General features: G+C 44.9%; 1 protein-coding gene across 3 annotated transcripts in view; it reads right to left on the reverse strand.

Annotated features, from left to right (window-relative positions):
- Positions 1 to 362: 362 nt before the first annotated feature.
- Positions 363 to 17,867, reverse strand: part of FLNB (filamin B) — a 72,056-nt gene continuing 54,551 nt past the window's right edge. The window contains exons 30-46 of one of the 3 annotated variants that reach the window (XM_032120347.1): positions 17,485 to 17,559; positions 16,669 to 16,771; positions 15,633 to 15,773; positions 13,969 to 14,097; positions 13,317 to 13,490; positions 13,005 to 13,163; positions 12,405 to 12,608; positions 11,656 to 11,808; positions 11,229 to 11,351; positions 10,417 to 10,683; positions 10,046 to 10,183; positions 9,835 to 9,950; positions 7,898 to 8,030; positions 6,696 to 6,872; positions 4,098 to 4,316; positions 2,966 to 3,169; positions 363 to 2,179 (exon numbers count right to left, since the gene is read on the reverse strand). In XM_032120347.1, coding sequence (XP_031976238.1) covers positions 1,992 to 2,179; positions 2,966 to 3,169; positions 4,098 to 4,316; positions 6,696 to 6,872; positions 7,898 to 8,030; positions 9,835 to 9,950; positions 10,046 to 10,183; positions 10,417 to 10,683; positions 11,229 to 11,351; positions 11,656 to 11,808; positions 12,405 to 12,608; positions 13,005 to 13,163; positions 13,317 to 13,490; positions 13,969 to 14,097; positions 15,633 to 15,773; positions 16,669 to 16,771; positions 17,485 to 17,559 — 2,703 coding nt within the window. In that variant the 3' untranslated portion in view covers positions 363 to 1,991. The remainder of the gene's footprint in view (positions 2,180 to 2,965; positions 3,170 to 4,097; positions 4,317 to 6,695; positions 6,873 to 7,897; positions 8,031 to 9,834; positions 9,951 to 10,045; positions 10,184 to 10,416; positions 10,684 to 11,228; positions 11,352 to 11,655; positions 11,809 to 12,404; positions 12,609 to 13,004; positions 13,164 to 13,316; positions 13,491 to 13,968; positions 14,098 to 15,632; positions 15,774 to 16,668; positions 16,772 to 17,484; positions 17,560 to 17,867) is intronic. The other 2 variants (XM_032120348.1, XM_032120349.1) reach the window with 2 other exon arrangements.

The following is a 17,867-nucleotide window of genomic DNA, read 5'->3' on the forward strand; positions in this document are numbered from 1 at the left end:
CAGGGATCCCAGGGGGAGCAGCGGGTGCTGGGAGCGCCCTGGGATCAGAGCCCAGCTGGCAGCTCTGGGCACACAGCACTGCCTCCATGCCTGGGGTCTGCACAGTGCAAACCAGCACAGCTGTGTAATGCCCCATCCACACTGTGCCCACTGTACCCTGTACGTTTATGCCATGTACTAAACTTCTGCCATTTTGTTTAAGGGGGAAAAAAAAGGTTTCAAAAAAAATTAATGGTGCTGAGGTTCTGCCTAAATTTTCACAGCTACCTGCACAGGCCATGGCCTATTTGGTCTGCCTGAAGCTGCTGTGTGGTGAAGTTTCAGTGTGAACTCTACTGACTACATATGAAAAGAATCCGATGTTGTTTTTAACATGCACATTTTAATGAAGCAAACATTTCTATTTAATAAGTTATAAGATACAATTTTACAATCCTGCATTTTATTCCAGTTTATTTTGGTTTTACTTTCTAGTTTACAATGTAGTGAGCATTTCACATTAAGGCACAAAAAAAGCACAGCAAAAAAAAAACCCAACCTTCCTTTATTTTCCTAATAACTGTGCTGGAGAGTAGTGCATCCACACATAACTACAGAACTGTAAGCATGAACTTCTCCCGAGGGACAGTTACATGTCAACAAATTCTACCTTCTCCAAATTGCAGAGTTAGAGCTCATCAGGAGAGTTTATTGAAGCCCCAGCAGCTGACAGCAATTCAGATATGCACTTGGGAAGTAGTATGGAGTAATCTGGGACAAACAGACAAGTTACAAGGAAGTTTCCACTCCCTAACCCTCAGCAGCAACAGCGGTTGCAGCACAAAGGGGATTTCAGGAGAGATGAGTTTGCTTCAGGCATGTCCTTGGACTGAGATACAATAAACACCTTGCACCAAAGAGGGGTTTGTTCATTGATATTGCTATTACTGGTACTGCTATTATTGGTATTGCTATTACTGGTAACTTCACAGACCCACCCTGTGTCCCACTGCAGATGTAGGTCCCAATCTCAGAATGCCTTATTTGCGCCCCATCTCAGCCACCAGCCTGGCCTGCAGCCTCCAGGGAAAACCACTGGTCATCTTCTCAACACACCATGGTGCTGTGGACTGCAGCGACTCTGGGTCTCACAGGTGACAGCCATGCCTAGCTCAGCAAGTTCAGGGGCTTCACCTAACCCAACCAACCCAGGGCTTGTTTTTAAATCAAAAGAGTGGGGGGCGGGGGGGGGTTACCTGTGAAGTTACAGAAACATCACCAGCATCCCAAGCTCATTAAAAACCGCATTACTAGCATCATGGCCAAAAAGCTACCTGTCTATAAAGTTACAAAGCATTAACATAGAGAGGCTGAAAGATTACAGGAAGTCATTTTCAGTCTGCTTTTGGTTTGCTATAAAAGATAAACTTTTTCTAAATGTAAACCATTAGCAAAGCATTTTCAGAAACATTTTAAATTTGAGTGGTAAAGCTACTTATAGTAGCTTTTTATAATGTTAAGCGTTAAAATTGATCAAGTATACAAAGGCACCTATTATAGTACCAGTTTTACCTCATTTCTTTACAGAAAAGAATTTGAACTGGGGACAGCCCAAGTCATATTCCATAACTAAAATGTAAAGTCTCCAGTCAAATAAAATCAGTAGTTAAGATACCCAATTACAAAGACAAATTCCAGTTTTCAATTAACATCTAAAGTCTTTAACATCCGCAAGGGAAATTAGTGTCTAGTCATCCACATGATTCTCCAAACATTAACAGTGACCCAGACAGTACTACAAAGGTACAATTTGAGGAGATATTAAATAGATTGACATTAGGTTGGTAAGTAGGATAGAAGTGAAATGCTTGTAAAAACAGTTACAGAGTTTATGTCTGACTATTGAAATGTGAGCTGTGTGTATCTAGAAACTGCATTTTGCAACAGGACTGCACCCAGTACAACTCTACATCTGAACTGCAAACACAGAGAGCGCCTGACACTCAGCGGGTTTATGGAACGGCGACGTGGAAGGGACTCCCAGGAATGTGCTCGTCACCCCACTTCACTGCCAGGACATAGTCACCCCTTTCCTTGACAACATAAGCGACGTTGTACTGATGGCTGCCCAAATGCCTGATGGACACCTCTTCGCACGGTATTGTAGGTCCATGTACGCCAACTAACAGCATGTTGGAACCTACAGCAAAACACACCACTGTTAATATTCCTGAGCTTAAACAAGGCAGGGTGGCTGTACCATAACATACTGGCTCTGTAACACATGGACTTTGTTATTTTAATTCAGAGAGTGGTAGCTGAGTCATACATCAGATTAATTTGGTATAAGAAGGAATCCTATATTAAAATGCTTTCAACCTCAGAGGCGAGGGTTTAATCTGTGCTTTTTGCCAGACCTAACAGGTTACCACTATCTAACTACAGGTTACCACTATCTAACTACAGGTTACCACTATCTAACTACAGGTTACCACTATCGAAGTAGAGCACAGGAGACATCAATGTTGCTTGTGAAAACAAGCTGGCATTGCTTTACAAGTACTTCATCAGAAGTTAATAGCAGGGGCCAGTGGACACAGCTGGCCTGTAATCCACCTACCACAGAGATCCCAGATGATGATGATGATGATGAGCATCAAAAGGTTACAGGAACACCATGCATTACATGCTACAATGTACCACAAGGGTTGCTTAAGTTCAGCAACCTGTTTGTTCTCATGCCATAACCCTGTGGGTCTTTCAGGTGCACCTGGCTCAGATGAAGCCATTTGGAAAGGAACTGGCATCTTTACAGCCTCTGAATTAGGACTCACTTGGTAAGCACAGTATATAGTATTTAGCAATTTTCTTTAGAACCAGATCATTACCTCAAGCTCTGAATTTTAATTCTGCAAGTTGGGTTAGGGAAAAAAATGCCCAGCTAAACCACCCACCCAGAACATCCATCTGGTTCCTGTATCCATACCTGCTTTGCTGCAGTCCACAGAGAAGGAGCTTTTCTGACCCACAAAAGCCTTTGAGAGTCCTGCTCCCCGGGAAACCACTTTGCTGGCATCCGAGGTGGATTTGGGAATGGCGCTATAGCAAGTTTCAGTCGATGACCTTGTCACTGACTCTACCAGGATGGAAGAGGTTTCGTTGGCACTGCCCGGACCAACCAGTCGCTGCCCTGGAAACAGAAAAGGTTTCTCACATTCAGATTCGCCCCATCTGAAAGGCATTCACAAGGAGGTTTCGAAACCCTCCTAATGACTAGCATGCATTCTGGATCCAAAATGCATTTTTGGAGAGGAGCAATTTCCTACTTGGGTTTTTAAGCTGACATCTTCCAGCACTGCTGGCAACAATCCCATCCCAGAGCCCTCAAGTGGCTAAAGGACCACAGGAACTTCAGGATTCATTAAGCAAAGCTAGCTGCTTAAGAAGAGTTAATTGTGCTCCAATCACCAAATGCCAAAAATGACGAGTTGGCAGAAAAGCAGGTGCAATTTTGCAATGACACATTTTGAAAGCAGAGCATCCCAGCCTGAGGGAGCGCAGTCCCTGCCACCCTCTCCCGAGAACAACACCACACCAAGGGCACCACGAGGGCTCATGTCACTAGCTCAGAGGCAGCAGTAGAGATGAGCTTCAGCCTGTGCTTAAACACAGTGCTGGAGAGAGAACAAGCTTCCTAAACCAGCCTTCCTCACTTCACCTAGAAGCCTCCCAGACATTACTGACCTTTGCTTAGGTGATACCTGCACCAAAATTAGACCAAGAGAGGCAACACATGCTACAGGTGAGCAGATTTCAGGCTTTGGGGGTGGGGGGAAATGGGTAAATAAGTCATATCTCCCAGCTACCAATGGAAGACCCTAGCACTAGATTAGGACTTAATATTACCCCATAAAGCTTTTTTATGCCTCATCACTGAGTTGAGCTGCCAAGCTCCATGACTACTGCTTTTGTAGCTGCTCCTGAGACCCCTCATCTAGGCTTTTGCTTCTAATGTTTTTGGGCATCTAGACCAGAACACCACATTATCTCGGAGGGACGTTTTCGCTGAATGACATGACCTGCTTCAGGCACAGAGTAAATACTAATTAGCTTTTTACCTGTAACCTTTGCCTTGAAGGGGCTGCCCACTATGTGGTTAGGTCCACCATATTTAACTCCAATTAAATAGTTTCCTGGAGCCATGGGTGTGTACATGACTTTGTAACCTTCTGGAGTTTCCTGGCAGTCCATTTTCACCTTTGATGGCCCTTCAATTGTAACAGAGAGGGTACCTGGACCAGCCTTGGTCGTGTTAATGAAAAACTCCGATTGCAGTCCTAGAAAGACGTAGCACAGTGAGACACACTCTTCCTCACACCCGATGTTACACACGCAGCCTCAGGCATTACATCAGGGCTAATTCGGCGCAAGATCAGGCTGCCCAGGGCTGCAGGCAAGGAGGGACACCACATCAACCCCAGCAGCCTTGCACAGGCCAGCCCCAAATGGAGCTCTGCACCCCTGGCAGCCTCCCCGGCTTCATCCTGCTCCCTCCTCCAGTTAGGCTATGTGACTGTGTTGGAGAAGGGGTCATAAGAGCCCTTCAGGACTGAAATGGAAGTAATTGGGTATCAAAAAACTGGCTTAGACAGAAAACAAGAGCTTTTCTGCTGGGCATCAGAGCCCACACCCACACAGCTCCAGCAAGGCAAATTTTGGGAGAGCTCAGAGCTGTCTCACTGCCTGGACTGTAAATCAGCAGTGAAGGGTGCACAAGAAAGCAGGAGAGACAAGGGGCAGGAGATGGCCTGGAGGAGATGGGTGTTTGAACTGCTCGGCAACAGCACTCCAAGCAGTTTGTGGAAACAAAAGCTTGTTTAATTACAGCATCTGGTTAACACAGCTGAATTATTGCTGCTAATACTAAGCCAATGACACAATGCCAGCAACACAAGAAAAAATTAAGTAAGGCTTTCAGCCCCCAAATAATTTACTGTCAGACTCTGGCCTCAAATATTTATGATCTTTGGGCTGTTGCATGAGACACTGTTGAAGAGGAATAAAGTGCTCGGGCTCACTCAAAACCAGGACAGCCATGGGAAAGTTTACTGCTGCTGCGATGGAAGCATGAAGACATGGGAATAAACTCGGGAGAAGTTTCTAGCCTCCCCACAAAAGAGGCTGTGTCGCAATGCTGGAAGAGCCCAGCTCCCACAGAGGATTGTGCCATCTTCCAGTGCTCCAGCAGCCCATCCCCCTGGCACCGCTGGCCCGGGAGGTCAGTCATCAGCCCACAATGCCCTGCTCAACTGGAGAGAAGTTAATTCTCAAAGCCAGCAAGCTTCACAGCTTCTCTCTATGAGTTCTTGCTCCAGAGGCACTGCTTTTTCCTGTGCCTCAAATGAAGGCTCACATTGTTGGAGGCTGCAGACGCTCAGCCCTCCCAGGGGGATGGTTCAGGTGCTCAGCCACTGAAACCCCTACACTGGGTCATTGTTCTAAAACGCTGCTCAGCAGCTCCCAGGGCACCGCACTTTTGGCAGTGGCCAGGATTCAACAACGGGGCACAGAGCAGCTTTGCTGAAATTAAGCAGTCTATTTAGATTAAAAACAACCCCAAGCACCTTTATAGATGAAGAAATATTCCCTTCTCCCTGATGCTTCACTGGCTGGTATTAATGAGTGCTTTTGTTTCCACCCATTAAAGCAGCTCGAGCTATATCTTTATTTTATAGAGTGTATCTGCATGTTTCCAAAACCAACTGCTTGGTTCCTCCAGAACAGCAGAAGCTTTGACCAAATAACTGCAGTATTTTTTTTTTTTTTTTCACAGTGAGAAAAATGGTATGAAATAGAACCCACAGGAGACAGCAGTGGATAGGATAAGATGAACTAGCTATTCTCTTACACAACAAAAGAAAAGAAAAATAATCAGTTATACTCTGCTATTTACCTGTGTGTGTGGCCTGAGCAAGAACACAATTAAATAAATCAAAGTGCATATCCTGGAGTGTTTTCATACTTTCTTACTACGGCCACAAATCATAGAAATGAAAAAACAAACCCTAAACCCTACATTCTTGAGCTGAGAACTATCAGATGAGGCAGCCACAGCAGACAACGAGGTGTCAGATTTCCAAGAAGAGACTGTTCACGCTGCATCTGGAGCATGCATAGCATACTACCAACAGAACAACCCACCTTCTCCCTAGGGTTTACACATCCTACTGCATTTCACTTGAGATTTCTTAGAGGTACAAGCACCAAAGGAAAGGGACAGGGTACACCCTCATACTCATTTAATTAACACAAGTCAAAAAAGATTCCTTCATCTAGACAGCCAACTCAGACATTGTGTTCACGTGTGGAAGGGAGCCAGAGCATCTCTGGAGCTCGAGGGACCACCGACGTGGAGCTAAGCTAACCAGCAGTGCTGTAGCCCAGCTGCTAACCAGCAGTTCAGTGAATGCATGTTGCAGTTGCTGATTTACAGAAGTTTTAAGTTTGTTAAGGCTCAGTATAGGGTGCAGACTTGTGAGTGATGGTTATGACATGAGGAGCATGCTAGAAAGCAAAATAAGCCTGCACTCAGGTCAGCAGAGAATGTGGGTTAGTTCAGCTGCCTTAGCAGGTGAAGTCATGTACAAGTATGCCTAGAAATAGGTTCTGTGTGTCTCAAAGCCCAAGTGCAAGCAGGTTTGTAGGAGAAGGGTTACCCGTGGTGCCGCTCTCCAGGCCGGATCCATAGGCTGTGACGAGGGCGGGGTTGCCCGCCTGGCCGGGCTCGCCCACGCGCACCTTGAAAGGGCTGCCCACCACATGGCTCCCGTTGAACTTCACATCGATGGAGTGGATGCCGTTCTCGTGGGGGATGAACCGAACGGCGTATTTATCTGCAAGGGAGAAGGGGCTCTTCTGACAAATCAGAGGCAACAATCCAACCATAAACCACCAATTAAACCCAACGCAGGGCTGATTAGCAACCCAAGCTTCTGAAAGGCTTTGACCTATTTTGGTCCCAGCTTAAGTGAACTCAGCTACACGATCTGCTAAACTCGTATTTAAGCAGGAAAATGCTGTATTTATCACAGAAGGTTTTACAGCTTGAGTATTCACCTTGCTCACTAGGACTTGATCTCAGCTGTCATCTAGTCTGCAGGGTGAATTTTAGGATTATTTGCCTCACTCGTGCACTAAAACATGACAACTGAATCACAGCCCCATCTGTCAGCAGCTGAGGGAGCAGTGCAGAGAAGAAAAGCAGCTGGTCAGAGCAAGCCAAATCTTACCAGCGAGCTGAGTGCGCTGCTCTGGCACCACACCTTTATCTAATGAAGTCATTTAGCAATTTGCTGATATTTCACATTTTTGATTGCATGTTAGCTCAGAGGCGGGACTGATCTCCCCCAGCTGGACAGCTGCTGTCTGTTCATAGTACAGACCATAACTCATACAGACTTCAAGTGAAAAAGAAAAGCTCATTGCTGAAACAGGTGTTGAACTTTCTGTAGTGTTTGCTTATAGACAGCTTCCTTGACATTTCATGTGAAGGAGTGAGTGCGAGTTAAAAATAAACTATTAGTCAAAGACCGAAGCATAGCTTTGAAAAATAAACTTCTTCCCTGGTTAAATTCAACAACCACATCATATTTCATTTATTACTAATGTCACTGTACCTTCGCTGGCAAGCCAAGATTTAAATATTTCTATCTTACACAAGTTGGGGCTCACTCAGTTCATGGAAAAGCATGGACATAACCCTGATTGAACAACTCTTGACACCAAAAAAGTCATTTTTCAAGCAACGTGCTCATCCCTGGGATACACTATTCGTAAGCCAAAGGAACTGAATTTCCTATGGGGCAGCAAGTGCTTTGAGGTCATGCAATTGTGTTGATCATCATCAAGCTGTGCTCACCTGGCTCCAGCTCAGACACATGGCACTCTTCGACAGCTCCGGAGGGGCTGTGGACTTTAGCATCGATCTTGCCCTTTGCCCCATTCAGCCTTATTGCAAAGGATGCTGGCTGATTAACTTTTAATCCAGACTCCTGAGAATGCAACAGTCAGATTATCAAATTTAAACTTTCATTTCAGACAGCACAAGATTTGTGGCAGGAAAATAACCACTTCAGCATGAGGGCTTTTCAGATTTTAACAAAAGGCATAAAGTTGTGACTTGCATTAACTCTCAAATCAGAAGCTCTCTCTCTCTTAGGGGGTGGCTGATTCAGGAGTCACCCACGTTGGCTAGGCTGACTTTTCCCACGGTAACAGACTGTTTTTGGAAGTCAGACAATTGTGCCACATCAAAGAGATGCAGGTTTACAATACTAGTCACCCGTTATCACTGAGGTCAGCCCTCAGTATTCAGGCACTTGATTTAAAGGATGCTTAAGCTATAGCTTTTTCAGCCCATTCATTTATTCCAGATTCATTCAGGGAAAAGCCTCTGATAATCCAGTTGTCTGAAAGAGTAATATGCATGTTTATATTTGCCACAAGAGGCTGCATTTAGAACACCACCACAAGACGTCTTAAACATGAGAAAGTAATTTAAAACAAGAAACCAGATGTTGCGGTGCTGTCAGGCCACTGGTGGAAGGCGAGGCAGCTCCGCATCTGAGCCACAGTGGTCTTCGACCAGCACAGCCCATGCAGCTATCCAGCAGTAATATCTCATGTTTAACATACTTTACCTCATCTTGTTTTCAACTAAATCCTGAAGAGGGAAATAAATGCAACTGAGTAGAACTGAGGTACAATGTATAAACAAGTCCCTGATGTGGGTTTAGTGGAGGCTGATGCTGCACAATGCACTCCGTTACCGAATACTCAGCTTTATCTGCCTCTCCAGGACTTAACTGAAGTGAGTATTCCTGTCAAAGAGTCTTTAAATGAAACACAAGGCAAACATCAATATCACAGTGACTAATTAACGCCCTTGTAACTCCTGGGTAGAAGAGATACTATCGGATCAGGCTGTCATGGTTCATTTACACAGCTGAGGTGGAGAATTCCTGCAGCCCAGGCAAACTCCTGGGGATCACAGCTGGGACATAGCCAAAAAAAAGCCTCAGCTGAAGTACTAATCACCACTCAAGGAGGACTAAGGTACAGTATATTTAGACACAGATTCTCAGTCTCACATCCAAGCTTCTGGCTTTGGAGACTTCAGTCAGGCTTTTAATGTTACTTGTATTTTAATGCCTGTAACCACACACACACACAAATTATATTGTGAGGTTTCCAGATGAGCCCACACCAGCTACAAAGCTGTGATTCACTCTGAGATTCACTACTGTTCATGAATCATCTGAGCTGTGACTCTGTGGTTTTGTGACATCAGCCAGAGCAAATCTGCACTCTGAACTCACGGTGGGGCCACCTCTGTCTGCCCAGCCAGTCTGCAGTGATGTTCCAACCATGCAGCCCTGCACTACCTCACCCATGGAAATGCAGCTCTTCATCCACGTGCCAAACGAGGAACTTGGTACCAACATGATCACTGGTAGTTCACCTGAGTTTCAGTTCTCCTTGGCCTTCCCCTAGCTAATGGCATGGGAAACATGTCTTAGCTCCTCCAGTGCTATTTCTGGAGCCTCTTATTACTAATTCCTAAGTGTTATCACTTGTAACACACTCAGTTGAGCCTTCTGCCTTTGAACTCTGGCTAGCCAGAGTTATCCAGGGGCCAGCTGCCAAAAATCTCTCTGACTGCAAGCTGAGCTTGAAAACAAGCACCAACCAAGGCAAGGCTATTACTAAGAAGAAAGGACAACCATTTTGGTTTTGGAGAACAAGGACGAAATCAGTTTCTGTGGTAAGTTGTAGAGATGTTTCCTTATGTCTCACCTGAAGACTAGTGACAGTGAGCCTGCGAGCATCATCAGAGGGGGCGATGACGGGAACCAGGTAGGGGCTTTCAGGAATGTGCTCATCATTGAACTTTATGGACACCTCATAGTTGCCTACAGAGAGAAGAGAAGAGAAGCAGTGAGTGTCCTTAGTTTCTTTCAAAGTCACATTCAGTGTTGTTTCCACATGATTTTGTCTCAGTACATACCTGGCTCTTGAACTATATATGATGCACCACAAGATCCATCTTTATGGTCATCAAAGGTGATTTCTGCTTTACTTGGGCCTTCTACAGCAATAGACAATCCTCCAGCTCCAGCTTCCCGTGTCCATATGCTGAACTCAGCTGTTGAAGCACATGAGAGCACACACAAGAGTAAGTTTGCTGCTTGCAGCTCAGCTTCCTCCTAACAGACTGTAAAGTTCCACATTTGAGAGTATTTGAAGAATGGTAACTCATCCTATTATCCTGGGAGATACTGCTTAGCAGTTTCTCCAGGAGGCTGCTGTTAGCCAAAATATTGCACTGCAGACCTGCACACAGCAGATCCTGGAGCCCATTGAGGGCAAAGGACTCACCTGGAACACCTGTCTCTCCACGCTCCAGCCCTGGGCCTCCAGCTCTCACTTTATGGGCTCCCCCCTCGCCCAGTGGCCCCACGGTGAACTGGAAGGGGCTGCCTGGCACCGGCTGCCCTTTGTATTTGACATCCACAGTGTGGACCCCCATTTCTTGTGGCACAAAGCGGACGCAGTAGGTGTTTTTGTCACACTCTACAATTTCAGCATCGAAGTTTCTCCCAGAGGGACTAGTTACCTGGGCTGTCATATCAGCACAATCAATTTCTAGAAAGAAGAGAATAAAAAACCACATATTAGAAAGTGACAAAGGGTTTTGGAAGCAGGACCTGAGCTCAAGTGATTACCCAGGACAAATAACAGAAGAGGCTTCATGTGTGCTTCTGAGCAGCAAACCTGGCCAGCTGCAGCTTCCCAGGTGCTACAGAGGCAGGTGAAGTGGCTCGATAAGTGCAGCCAGCTAAGCCTGGCCTACGTGATTCACAGTTTCCAGACAGCAGTACAAACATTTAACAGCCAACAGGATGATCTTAAAACCCTGGAGCTGGGGTGAGCTGTGCAGCCCATTCTCCAGCCTGCTATGCACAGAATACATTAAATAAGGCCTCACCAATATTTATTTCTCCATGTGTTGATCATGGTTATACTTATTTTTAACTGTTTGAAAAGACACACTACCAGTGTTTCTTCCCTAAGCTATATTAATATGAGAATGTCTTTACAACACTGAAGTTCGTATTTTCCCTGCTTCAGGTACACCCATGCTACACAAGTGCAAGTTGTGGTTTTGGGGATAAGGATGTTGTTCTTACCTGGGATTTTTAGGTTCAGATCACATATGCTTCCTACTGTTGCAACAGAGGGAGCCCGTCTTGTTCGTGTGATGCTCTCCTTAACTCTTCCTTCACCACTTATCTTCACACTAAATGGGCTGCCTGTAAGTATCACAGCAGGTCATTCCTCCTCTGCTCATTACACACTTCATTGAGGGCAGAAATGAAAGCTTCCTTTGACTTGTAGGGGATCATAGGGGAACTCTTATAGCCAACTAACCAAGTCAAATACACCCACATAACCAGAACAGTTTTGGATGCTTGCTGCCTGGGGAGAACCTTCTTGAATCTTTGGAACCTATGGCCCAAGCCAGACCACACAGCCTACCCACAGTTCCAGAGCACTGGTCAGCCAGGTAAGACTTCTGTTGTACTAACCAAAAATTTGCCCAGCACTTCTGCTTACCTGGAATGTGTTCGTCTGCAAATTTAGTGGACACAATGTACACACCAGGTACAGTTGGAAAATAGGACACTTTGCAAGTTCCATCTTCTAGATCTTCAGTTTGGATCTCTACCTTGCTGGGTCCTTCGACTGCCAGTGAGATCCCACCATAACCTACAATATAGATAAGTTAGCCTCAGATTTCCATAACTCTACTCTAAATCTGACATAAAATAGTCCAAACCCATAGCAGGTGCTAGTTGGTAGGTTTGTATCATACTGGGCACATGGGAGTTGCATGATGCCTTAATGGCATTTCCATATACCTCATCAGTCAGACGTTGAGGCACAGCATGCATTCAGCTCCTAAAATTCTCTGACCATATCCCTTTCATTTCATTGATGTTGAAAAGTCATCTTCCAAGCTAAAAAAAGTTATCTAAGGCTTCAAATTAAACCAACAGGGAAATAAATATCTTCCTCATCTCCTTCCTGCTGTACCAAATGATACTAGAGCCAGCACCACCAAACTAAAAAGTTTCATCACTGCCCCAGTGACAGTCCCTGTTGGTTGTAACAAAGACATGAGCCAGGACCTTAAAAAGCATATTCTAAGTTAAGAGCACTGTCTGTCGTTAATAACTGACAATAATGACTGTGTTTAATGGCAGCTTGTGACCTGGTGGTCACATGCTGAGGGAGGCGGTGCCCTTGTGTAGAGTCAATATATATCTCACAGCATCTCATGGTCCCTTTGTGAGGGAACTAACCTGCATCTCTTGTGTCTACAATGAAGTCACACATTTCAAAGGTTCGTCCTTCTACCAAGCCACGTCCAAAAACTCTTGCCCGTCTGGCATCCCCGATCTCGGACTGGACCACCATGATTGTTACAGGGCTGTTTGGTACATGGCTCCCGTTTTTCTTGATGCTAACCAGATGTTCTCCTACTTCCCGTGGAATGAATGAGATGCCTACAAAGCAGAGAAATGTGAGAAATTTATTCAGTTTTTATTCATGTTATACTTGATTTAAATGCCTTCATCACACCAAGAAATGAAATACTGCAAGAGCACTCTCTTTACTCATGTTGAAATCTTGCTGTCAAGTGGACCACAAGGCCATTCATATATGCCAAGGCCATTCATTATATTCATATATAAACCCACTTCAATCACAACCTGGCACATCACACACAAGCTAAGACAAGAGGTTATTCTTCATACTTTTCTGTCTTTGAACAAGTGTAGCAAACACTATCAACTACTTGGTTGGACAACACTCTTCCAGAAAGGAGCACAGAAGTCAGTCATTTTACACAGCAAAGCAAACTGGAGTAAAGGCTATCACAGTAATCTCTCAGAGCTTACCAATGTGGTTATTGGGCAGCCTCTTCAGAAGACAAGGCTCATCACGACCAGATGGGGCTTTAATGCTGGCTGTTAGGAGACTGAGATCAGTCTCATTGATGTCCAACATGAAGTCAGCAGCAGAACCAAGCTTAACCTGAGACCGCCTTCTGTTATCATCTGAATGCATAAAGAGAAACGAGTCACAAAACAGTATAAGGTTAAGTGCAGAACAAGTCAGAGGACTTCAAACTCCTGCCACAAACCAGGTTCCCCATGCTATCAGAGGTTAATTTTTAATATGAAGTGCTTCCAGAAGTTTAAACTTTATACCTGTGATCTTGGCTGTGAATGGACTGCCTGGAATGTGTTTGTCATTGTATTTGACCAGGATGCTGTAGTTCCCAGGTAGAGTAGGCAGGTACGTGACTGTGCACGTCCCATCTTTGTTATCAATGCAGCTGATCTCTGCTTTTGAAGGTCCTTCAATAGCCAAGTCCAGCCCACCTAGGAAAAAAAGTAGAGTGGCACTTACATAAATCTTTGTGAACACGAGGTCCAAAGACTAGGTCCAAAGAGAAATATCTAGTACCTGGTACTGAACACTGATCTTAAATGCATGTTTTCAAAGGACAGCAGCAAAACTAGCTCAGGCCAATCCACTAAGGCCACAGCTCCATTCAGTCTTTAGATTTACCCAACAGTGATTCCACATCCAGTCATCATCCACTAGATTTAAGCTGCTTTCAGTTTATTTTTAATTAAACAAACAATTTGCACCCTGTACCACAGGGTACATCTACTGCTCTCAGGAGGGGTAATAAACCAGTTTTTACTGCAAGTTACAGCCTGATATTTGCATAAGTCATTTGTATCACATCAGAGATTCAGAGTTGGACAGATGAATGCAAATTAAAGCCAATGTGCATTACACTACCAAGAAGTTCCTTGCTTAGGGTAGGATGGGTTTAAAGAACTGACTTACCCTCTCCTGCATCTTCTGTGACAATGGTGAAAGTTGCTGGTTTGTTGGCAACCCCATAAATGAGGCCAGGCCCATAAGCAGACACACTGCCGCTGTTGGGGTAATTGACATAGAACTGCAGAGGGCTCTCTAAAGGGGAAAAAACCAAAAAGAAGCACTTTTAAGGATGGGTGGTCTGGACTACAAGAACTGATGCCCATGTTCTTGAATGCCCTTCTCATTATGTGATATCTGAAAAACCTCATTGTGACTGTAATGCACTTAAAAATCAAATAAGCCTCCGTTTCCACCCTCAAAAGACACTTCTCTACAATTTGTGCCACATTCAGTCATGGAAGAGTAAGTGTTACCCTAGTTACCAGAGATAAGCTTAAATGATGTTGTAAAGGTTCCTGTTCATTGCAAGTTTATTTTTAGCACATTAAATCAGAACATGACTCAGAGGCAGGCTTTCAGTTCAGGCACTGATTCTGAATTTTGGTTGCTCAGAATTAGGAACTAGCACAGCACATTGTCTGACTCAATGAACCTGAACTAGCAAATTTGAAGGGTATCCAAAAATGTATTTGCCAGCCTCAGATTAGCTAAGCTGGTGCACAAGAACAAAAAGTACAGTCACCAACAGCCAATAACGGTTTCAAAAAAAGGCACAGATAGCTCTTCAGTCCGAAGTTAGATTTTGCAGCTGAGACAGTAAAAAGTTTAGTTCATGACAACCTTCAAGAAAGAAACATTATGGCACATCATCTTTCTATCCCACCACAGGGTAATGGTCTTAGTGAACCAATACATCAGACAGGTCAGCACCTAGGGAGGTGCTAATATCCATAAAGGGCTGAAGAGACTGAAGCAGCACCATGCATCACATCACTGAGCTCCCTACTTCAGCCTAAGTTATCCTGCGTTTTTGTACCAACAGAACCAGCAGCTCCTCTCAGGCAGTACTGAAGGTATTTTGTTTCATGTCTACACATCCTTCTACAGGTCTGCCCCTTTCTGCCCAGCCCCCCACATCCAGCATGCCTGAAGAACCACAGGCCAGCCACAGCCTCCAGGCGAGGCAGCGCACTTCCGCTGGGGAGCTGGTGAAGCAAGGACAAAAGAAGAGAAATGGAATGAAAGGCAGTGATTTCTGTTTGTTAAGAAGCAGCCAGGAAGAAACAAAGATTACAGCATGATGTGCATGTGTGTTTTATTTTATTGCAATCAGATGGAAAGAGTAACTATAGTATTTTAGCCAATCAGTTCTCCCCACAGTTTTGAGATTTTTTGCCAATGCAGTTTTAAGGATAAACACACACTGTAACCAGTAGTTTTGTTGAGCACCATGGCAGTAAATTTCAACCTGAAAAACTGGTAGTTAGAAAATTGTATGTTTCTTCTTCATAATAAAATGCCACAAAAGCTAGTTTCCCAAAACCAAAATCCATTTTAAGCCTGGTTGGTACTATTAAACCACAATGGAAGCTCATATATGCCGTCACTTACTCCTTTGCTTTAGCTCTGCTCTGGACTACTTGCAGAGAAAGGGCTGTTGAATGGTAAAATATCCTGGGCAGATCTTTCCACAGCATGTACAACTCAGCTATAGAACCTCACCAAGGAGCAGATGCATCAGCAGGACTCTACACTCAGATTTGCATCGCCTGCTTTTTCAGACTTACCTGGGATGTGATTTCCCATGTATTTTATGTGCATTTCATGCAGCCCAACCTCAGTAGGAGCATATTTCACTGTTACTGTGCCATCTTTGTTGTCCACAATATCTGGCGTATCCGTCTTTCCAGAGGGCATGTGTACTTCACCTACAAAATGCCACCATGGGAGTCATAGAAGGAGAAGCTGCCTGCTTCCCCTCTCCCACCCACAGAGAATTGTCTAGCCATTTTAAACAAGCATTTAAAATTGTTAAATTCCTTACCCACAGGCACAAATAGGAGACTAATGGGAACACTAACCAGACATGTTTTCTGCTTAAGCTACATGAATACAAGGCAGTGGTAGACATCTGGCAAACAGTCCTGTGACCTTACAAACTCTACAGGCAGGGCTGTTTGCTGCAGCCACTGAGCTTTCCAGAGCAAGCTGCAGAAAAAGCACTGATCTACCTCGTGGCAAGATGCTCCATCTTCTGTTGCACTTTTGAAAAGGAAAGACTGACTGTTCTTTCAAGCTGTGGCAGGACAGGGCTTGGGGTGGGATTGCTGAGCTAGGGGGCAAAGGGGACACAGGCCTTGTGAGCAGGAGCTTAGAGCAACCACAGTACTACTGGAGCAATGCTCTCAACTGCCAGACCTGTAGAAGAGGGGTCACCTGATTTGGAGAAGGGATGTAACAGGAATGCAGAATTAACTGCTTTACAGCATCTGCACAAAAGAAATAATGGAGCTTATCAAAGATGTGTGTAGCTTCTGTGTAGAAGGGAAAAAGCATCAACAGGCCCTGCAGTGTAGTAGCTCACAGGCTAGCACTGAGGGCCACAGCAGCACCAAGAATCCCCTGATTTAACTCAAACCATTGAAGGGGCGTATCCTACTCATCCTCAGCGGGTGCCACTCGATGTGAAATTAAACAACTAAGTTGCTGGCAGGATACAAACCTCCCCCACACACTGTGGTCTAGACCACCCAGTCTGTTAGCTGCAGATGGATAAACACACTAACAAAAAGCATAAACCTCCCTGAGAGGCACTCCAGGTACCTGTTATTTCTCCTTTCCTTACAGCAAATGGGATAACCATATCAAAGGGCCTGAACCCCATGCCATTCATGTCTCCAACCGGGACATAAGCTTCTTCTGTAACCTAAAGGAAGCAAAAAGATGGGTCACTTCAAAAAGGATGGTAGAGCCAAATGAACACTGAGCAACTCCACTGCAAGCACAAGCAGAAGAGAGTGTGCGGTGATTATTGCAGCCAGCCAAGGACTGGGCTCAACCAGAGCAGTGTCCGGCCAAGCTCTCCTTCACAACACCACACCGCAGAGCAGAGCAAATCAAACATGGCGCGGACGGAAGACATGCTGGAAAAAAGTCAGAGATAAAAATGGAACACAAAGGGATGGAAGACAATGTAGCGCACACAAGACCCAAAGTGGCTCCATCTGAAAGGATTTAGTTGCTTAAGGCCTGGAAGAGAAAGTGATTTTTAAATGGGGCAGAATGATTGCAACACAAAATGGACAAAAGAAACAAGTTTCACAATGCGACTCTGAACTCAAGACACTGTGATTTTACTGGGAAAACAAAGGAGTGCACTCAGGGTGCATTTGCCAACAGTAGACATTTCAGAAGTGGAAGCTGTGGGTGCAATGATCCTCTTCACGTTTACATAAGTTTATTTGGAGATTCCCTTCAAGCAGCAAAGAAAAAACAAGGTCTGGATCCCAAGAACAATTGATGAAACAGAAAGAATGAACACAATGACCAGAGCGATCAAGCAGTCCCAAGAAGCAGGCTGTCATCTGAAATGGAACACAGATGGGGAAAAAATAGCTGAAAAATGTAAAAATTTTGTACCCAAGGGCGGAATCCGGGTGGGGAAGCGCCCACTGGCTCCTGCGACCGTGCGGTGACATCATCTGCATCTACAGCCTGGGCAGGGGTAGAGGCAGGTTAGTTGTTATTAGATGTTATTCTAGCATGGAGGCAGTCCCACCTTTCACAGTTCAGAACACACAGCTCTTTCTAGTTCAACACCTTCCCCCACCATGTAGCCCTCCCAGTCCTCTCGCCATAGCAAAGACCTGGATCCAGTCAGGGAAGCTGGGAAACTGCCCTTATCCACAGGTGCTGGGGGAAGCCACCAGTGGCACAGCAAAGGGACAAAGCTAGTACGTGCTGTTGTGTGATGCTTGCGAGGGAAGCAGAAAGCTGTGCCTGAACACTGGTGGAATTGAATA

The sequence above is a fragment of the Corvus moneduloides genome, chromosome 11, assembly GCF_009650955.1.
Source record: "Corvus moneduloides isolate bCorMon1 chromosome 11, bCorMon1.pri, whole genome shotgun sequence".
Classification (NCBI taxonomy): domain Eukaryota; kingdom Metazoa; phylum Chordata; class Aves; order Passeriformes; family Corvidae; genus Corvus; species Corvus moneduloides.